Below are 7,283 nucleotides of genomic sequence, written 5' to 3'. Positions count from 1 at the left end.
GCATTCCAACTTTTGTGTGCCTGGTTTCCAGCACAAGATTGGGAAACCCCTTTCTTTTTGCGATACGTGCCATCCGCGTGGTTCTTTTCCTCACAACAATGTTTTTCACTTTATTTGCATCAAGTATATGAGGTGGGCTGAGAGGGACTCTTCTTGGAAGTGTAAAAAAAGTCCGTCTCTACAAATTTCTGTTCTTTTCATCTGTGTTTACCACAACTGTCTTCTTCACCTTAATTTCCTGTGCTTCCTGTTGTTGGAAGGAGACATCTGACTCTTGGTTTCCCTTTCAGCGGTCAGGTGCCAGCTTTCCCCACCACAGCGTGCTCTCCAGGCCTCGGCCGTGCTGAGGAGAGTCTCTGATGAGCAGAAAAAGGAGCCATTGACATCTTCCTCTGAGCACCAGTTCGATTCACATCCAACCGATCACCAGCCTGAACAGGAACCTCAGGGCCCTCACTCCAGGTAACTCACTAGGTGTTTGTAGCTATTTCCTGACAGCGGGGTCAGGAAATTTTGCTTTCCTGAAACTCATGTCTGAAGCTGGGAGATAAAAAGATCCAGGGTTAATGGAGCCTCAAACTTCAGCAGCTGGAGAGCTGGTTTGCTGTGACAGTGCAAATTCCAGTCTGCCGTGGAGACAGGATGGGACTTGCTTTCAAGGGGGAACCTCTGGTCTGCAGAGTGCAAGCCCTCGCTTCTGGATTTTTGTGTAAATCTACACAAAGTAGGACAATATGCTGTCCATATGCCTGTAACTATAAAGCTTCCACTGGAAAAGCTTATAGTTTAGCTGTTTTTTTAAAGGAAGTGGGATCGGAGGCTGATGGGTCTCCAGGCAGGCCCCTAGATTGAGCCCTCCCTTATTTTTCTCTCTTCTCATGGCAAAGGTTTGCTAAGAATCCTTTTTCTAGAAAGGGAAGGATTTTACAGGAGGAAGTGAGATTTATATTAAGCAGATCTCAAAGCGTGCCTGCACGCAGCGGTGGCAGAGTCCAGGTTGCTGATGTTTGATGGTGACATTCCCCTCACTGTAACAATACCTTCTCATAGTTACACTGGCCAGGGCGGCCAGCAGTCTGAGGACTATGAGAGCGAGGAGCAGCTGCAGCATCGAATCCTCACAGCGGCGCTGGAGTTTGTGCCTGAACATGGCTGGACTGCAGAAGCCATTGCAGAGGGAGCCAAGGTATGTGGGGAGAGAAGCAACAAACCAGTTGAAAACTGGATGGAGCTGAAGTCCAAAGACAGCCAGGCCTGCATGCTTCCCCCACATACTCTTGGGCGATGCACACCCTAGTCAGAAAATGGTACCGGGCAGAAATGCATCCCAGTTACTACAGGATAACCCCGTCAGAGTTAAACTAAGGCACGATGCAGAGTAGTGGTCCTAAAGAGAGAAAAACACGTATAGGAGGTGATTTTTAATGCAGCATTGCTTTGTTTAAATTCATCTAACTTGGTTCACAAAATAAACACAATGTATTTCCTTGTTGGATCTTGCTTAGTAGTGTACGACCCAGTCTGTGCTTCTCCCTTCTTCCCTGCAGACCCTGGGTCTCTCTGTTGCTGCCGCAGGGATGTTTCACAGTGACGGCAGCGAACTGATCCTGCACTTTGTGTCTCAATGCAACACCAAGCTATCTGAGCTGCTGGAGCAGGAACAAAAACTAGTGCAGCTGGGTGAAGCAGAGTGAGTATTGGGTATGAAAAGACACTTTCCTTGGCAGACTCTGGGGACTGGGTAGGCAGAGAGGCCGTCGGGGACATGGACACTTTAAGTAAAAAATGTAATTTACCTAAGTAAAACCACCTTCCCAGATAGAGTTAGACCAGAGGCGTGAAGGATACATAATATTTTGCATATCTACTGCTGAGGTAGGCAAGATAACAATCTTTCAAGTTCAGAATTGACTTTTAACATGGATGTTCTTCACATTTGTATTTTGTTTTCCTCACCCAGGAAGAAGCCTACAGATCAGTTCCTGAGAGACGCTGTGGAAGCCAGGCTGAGGATGCTGATTCCATATATTGAGAAATGGCCCCAGGTATAAAATGAGTATCAAGATTTGTCTCTTTTTCTGTGTGTATTTTAAACACTCCGTGGCCTTCGGCATCGTCTCTCCACCGGAACAGTTCAAGGTTGTAAATGAAACCCTCCCTGGTTTCAAATGATTCATACTCTTCAAGAGGAGAGCACCCTTGGAAGAAGGCAGTTAAAGGTGTCCTTAGAACTGCTATTTCTTGCTGTTCCAGAAAGGCAAACCTCCATCATTCACTCCACCCATGCCAGGGGATGACCCAGGTCTCTGCTCAGCCCTGTTTGCAGTGTCACTGCAAGTCAGGCTCCTTGCAGCATTGCTCCGGTTGCACCAGTATCACCCGATGCCTGGAAATGCAGAACTACTGCTTTGTGGCAAGAAACTGCCTGCCTGGTGTGCGAAGGACAAACCCTTGGCAACCTGAGGTTGGATCTGTGAACTGAGAGGGCCCCATGCTTCAAATTTCAGCTTGAAGTCTCAAGCCTTTATTCCCAGGGTGGGAAGGGAAACGGAATTGTGGCCTCAGCAACAAGCAAAAAGTTCCCAGACGTGGGCTGTGAAGTCAGCCTCTGTTGTCCAGAGTCACCGCTGGCCTCTGGGCAGCTGAATGCAGATCTTCTTGCGGGGAGAGAAGATGGGACTCCTGGTTTTGTTCCAGATTAGCATAACTTGTTTTGTGAAGAATGTGGGCGGTTTGTGCCTCTCCTGGCATTGTGTTATTACGTTCAAAGGCTGCAGGATGCCAGCAGGGCCATTACGCTGGCTGTGCTGCCCTTGGTAGCTGCTTTGAGTTCAAAGTTAGACTCAGAGAAATGAGAGATTTGACTCCCTTCCTGTAGGGGCACAGCACAAGGGTGAGGCAGCTCAGCCCGTGCTGGGTTTCTGTGCCTGGAGAGACAACACAGTGGCGTTCAAGCTGAGTGGGGAGCTTTGGGCTCCAGTACAGGCTGAGCTCAGCTGTCACACTGTACATTCCCTGCAAATCCTGCTACTTGGAAAGACTGGTGCTAGCTGAAAAGAGCTGGGAGGACTTGTCACTGGAGGCAAGTCATCAGCAACAGGGAAAAGATAACAGAGCAGAGCGTTGTTGGTCTGCTTTAATGCTATGTCCTTCTCTCTTTGACTCTCCCATTTATCCGTGTATTTCCTTCGCAGGCTCTGAGCATCCTGTTGCTCCCGCATAACATCCCTTCCAGCCTCAACCTCCTCACCAGCATGATCGATGATATATGGCACTATGCTGGAGACCAGTCCACAGACGTAAGTCTTTGTGCTTTGCAGACTGGATGGTTCTACCCCTCGGCACCTCAAATGACAGGCTGAAGTAGGCGTCGGGCCACAAATCCCTTGAAACGATCCGTTCGTTGGATGAGGAAGATGTTTTCAGAAGCACCCAAGGGTCCTTATAAGCATCAGCCTAATTGCCAAAGAGATTTAGGAGCCAATGGGACTAAATGCAAATTAGTTCCAGTGGGATTAGTGAAAATTAAAAGGACCTACTTTCCTAGACTCTTTTAAGGGCTCTTTTGCCTTTTGAAGACACAGACAAAATTGTTGAGATTTTGAGACTAAGAAGTTGATCCAGTATCCAGTGAGCAAGCAGCGTGTCTCTCTTGAAGCAGCTGTCTCTTCCACCAGGAGTAGCATCTACAGATGTGACTTGAAAACCTTTCAAGAACCTACCTAAAAATACCAGTAGCTTATTAAAGCTTTCATCTTTCTGGCAGGAAATAAAAGAAAATTATAACCTTAATTAAAGCAATTAATAAATGACTTCAATTCATATAGATGTTGAGAGAGATGGGAAAAGCTAGATGAACCATTTTAACAAACTACTTTAATAAGCTTCTTTTATCCGAGTATAAAAGAGAAGCTACTGCAGTGAAAAATAAATAAGATGACAGAAAAATGAAAGGAATAAACCAGAAGAGAACTGAATGAAAGTCAAATGGACACGTCAGAGTCAGTGCCTGCTGTTCCTGAGGCCTCCTCACCGACGCAGAGAGTGGGGAGAGGTTCTGAAGTTGCCTTTTATTTGCACCTTCTGACTGGCTGCAGGAGTTTTCTTGGGAAGCTGTGGCGGTGAGCCCACACGCTCTTTCCCAGTAAAGGGGTTTCATGTCCCTCGCAGTGGAGCCCTCTTCACAGCCCCAGGAGCTAGGTACAGTAAGGCCATGCCTCAGAGACCCTGTCAGGTGTTTTTCTGGAGCAGAAGGAGAATCAAGAGAAAGAGTTTGGTCTCAGGAACCTGAGCGATCCAGGTGCAAGTGGCAGCATCCCTCATTATCTCTCCCCTCATCAGAGTTTGCAAGTCGTGCTGCAGACAGAGCTTTCCAGCCAACTGTTGTTTTCAAAATCAAGGCCAGTGTTTTCCTTTCTCCATTGCTCTGTATTGGAGCAACCAGTGTTTTTTCCAGGTACCCAAATAGTTTAATAATGAGGTTGAAAACTCGTTTTTAAAAATGTTTATATATTTTGTCTGCAAAGTGCAACTGGAAAAATTGAAGCGTTTACCTGTGCCTCTCTACATGGTGTAACCTGTCGTAACGCATCCTGCAGCACTGCTGCCAGTGGTGCACCGATGGATTTTGTGACTCAGCAGGCAGTACTGGTATTTCAGTGGTAGGATCTGGGAAAGGTGTATTTCTGTGCAGTTCTGTCCTCTGTTCCTTCCCTTTCTTTGTGCTTGTACCTGCTGCGAACTGCAGCTCGGGTTCAGGACTAAATACAGCCGTTTCTCATCTCACCAGATGCAGAACCGGAGCCTTGCGTCGCCTGTAAAGCAGAGGTGAACGCTTGCCCCATGCGCAGAGGCTAGCTGGGCAAGGGAGCGTTCCTTGCTGTCTGTTCCAGGTGCCTGCCCGCAACCAGAGGCAGGCGGTGAGGCCTTTGTTGAGCAGTGTTAGACACAGCCCTTGTGACCTCTGTCTGCTGCCAAGGGAGCAGCTGTGCTGTCAGGTGTTGGTGTTGGCTCGCGGCCTGCTGCATCTCAGGGACGAGCTACATAGTTCAGTGGGGAAGGAGCATGCCATGGTGTTTTCCTTTGCCATCCTCCGACCTGCTTTTGCGATCTGCGTTCTTGCATCTGCGTTCAGGTCACACCTTTCTCTCTGTTTCATGCCCTCGCAGTTTAACTGGTACACTCGTCGGGCTGTGCTCACTGGCATCTACAACACCACCGAACTGGTGATGATGCAGGATTCATCCCCTGACTTCGAGGACACTTGGCGCTTCCTGGAAAACAGAGTAGCTGATGCCATGAGCATGGGCAATACAGCTAATCAGGTAACGGCATGGCACAGTATACATGCGGCGTCCCCCGTCTCCCCAGGCACGCGCAGACAGACCTGGCGTTTCGATCACACAGACCACGCATCTGCTGAGAGCGCACCGGGCACCGGCGGGGCGCTGCAGAAATGCTGGTGGTTCAACAGCAATAAACGGTTCTGTACCTTCTAGTGAAACGACACGTAGGTGCCCTCTGCGCCAGCCCAGCCCAACGGCTGGGAGACATAGATTCCTAGGAAATCTCTTCCATGTTTCTTATGTCTGGCTATCATTTGTCTGCAGTGTTTGGCTTCTGTCAGCACCTTTCTATAGCAAATACATGTTTGTCGGGTACTATGTCTCTGCTTGGGTGGCCACAAGTGTAATTGCAGAAGAAAGGAAAAGGTTGTGTTCTCCTTGTGTCTCCTAGGTACAGTCAACCGGAGAAGCAGTTGTCCAGGGCCTGATGGGAGCTGCTGTTACTGTAAGTAATGCTGAAACCAGCAGGGTTATGAGGGCAAAACTGTTTCTGTTCCCTTCCACGCTGAAGGTCAGCGTGTTTTTCCTCCCAAATCTAGAGGACAGCATGAAAAAGAATTGCATTTCATAACTTAACTACATGTAAGGATGATTTTCTGGGTCATTTGGGGTTAGTTCACCATTTTGTCGTGAAAGAACTTATAATAGAGCATTAAAAAGTAAGTCTGAAGCTGCAGGGTGAGCTTTAGGGATGAGAGACAGGCAATCAGAATAAATACAAGTGTTCTCCGTTGCTTGTCACAAGGCCTTTTCCTCTGCTAGTCCCTGCACTGGAGCTCTTGACGGAAGGTCCATGCCCCCATGGACGTGCAGGAGGCAGCATCTGTCCCTGGGCCGCAGCAGGGTGACTTCCTCAAGCTGTTGCAGTTGACTGCAGTGTCCTTCCAAGAATCCATTCACCTCTCGCTAGAAGCCTGCACTGCGTTGTGCCCGTGCAGGGGGAGCTGCACCTCCTCTGGGATACAAAACAGTCCTTTGTGTCCCCAGGAATGATTTTTGAAGGGCTTCCGGGCCTCCCCGTGATTCTGTTGTTGGTCAACTCCCATTGAATTCAGCAGCGAAGTGATTTCGTGGATACCAGAAATTAATTTTCCTTGTTCTTACCAGTACAGGACAAACAGGCTGGAACATAAGTTAGAAATAATCGTTACTGTATGAAGCAGCTCTCAAGACTTTCTCCCACCTCCTTCCCCCTGCAGTTATGGCAGAATCATTTCACCTTTAGCATTTCTCAGCCTATTTCTGCTTTCACACCTGCGTATGCCAAAAGGATCCTCCACTAGAACAGTCCCCATGCTCTCTGCTCTTGGCCATCGCCACGATGCTCTGCAGACTGCATCCCTGCGGTTTGGGTCTGAGATGCCCAGAGCCGGATGTTCCGTCTGGCAGATGGTCAGGAGGAACTAGACCGCTTCTGAAGGGGGTGGGCTGTGGCCAGCTGGTTTTAGGGCAGAATCATCCCAGTAGGTTATCTGTTAGGGACACCTGCATCCGAGGGTGCTGGACACCTGTGCTGAGCTCTCCAGGCCTCTGCAAAACAGACGAGCAAGCTGGATGCCTCAAAGGCCCAAATTCACTGCTGGGGGCTGTGTGGCTGCAGAAATAAAACCGGGCTGAAACCCGCTGACCTGGAGAGCGCGTCCGGGCCGGAGGGATGCCTGTGGCTGGATCCGGGGTGATTTTTCTCCACCCCACTTGCCCTCCGGCCGCGAATGGTGCCTGTCACCCCCGCCTCGTCACCCCTGCACCCGCGGGCTCTGCTGGGGACGGACCGAAACCCCCGGGGGTGGGCAAAGGGCTCCGTGCCGCGGGGAGCGCGGCGTCTCCTCCCCGGGACAGCGGCACTTAACCCCCTTCTCCCTCTCCCCCGCAGCTCAAGAACCTGACGGGGCTGAACCAGCGCCGGTGAGGCGGGAGCCGGCGGCTCAGGAGCGAGGA

General features: G+C 49.7%; 1 protein-coding gene across 1 annotated transcript; it reads left to right on the top strand.

Moving 5' to 3' along the window:
* Positions 1 to 290: 290 nt before the first annotated feature.
* COQ9 (coenzyme Q9) lies at positions 291 to 7,281 on the top strand (the record flags this gene model as incomplete). Its single annotated transcript, XM_010151205.1, has 8 exons — positions 291 to 462; positions 1,051 to 1,186; positions 1,548 to 1,690; positions 1,961 to 2,045; positions 3,195 to 3,299; positions 5,169 to 5,324; positions 5,737 to 5,790; positions 7,219 to 7,281. Coding segments are annotated over 8 exons (887 nt in total), but the record flags the coding sequence as incomplete, so codon positions are not given.
* Between the last annotated feature and the right edge of the window lie 2 nt (positions 7,282 to 7,283).

Source organism: Eurypyga helias, unplaced genomic scaffold (genome assembly GCF_000690775.1).
Source record: "Eurypyga helias isolate BGI_N326 unplaced genomic scaffold, ASM69077v1 scaffold42104, whole genome shotgun sequence".
In the NCBI taxonomy this organism is placed as follows: Eukaryota; Metazoa; Chordata; class Aves; order Eurypygiformes; family Eurypygidae; genus Eurypyga; species Eurypyga helias.
The sequence above is the reverse complement of the archived record's forward strand: the minus strand, read 5'-3'. Positions and strand labels throughout refer to the sequence as shown.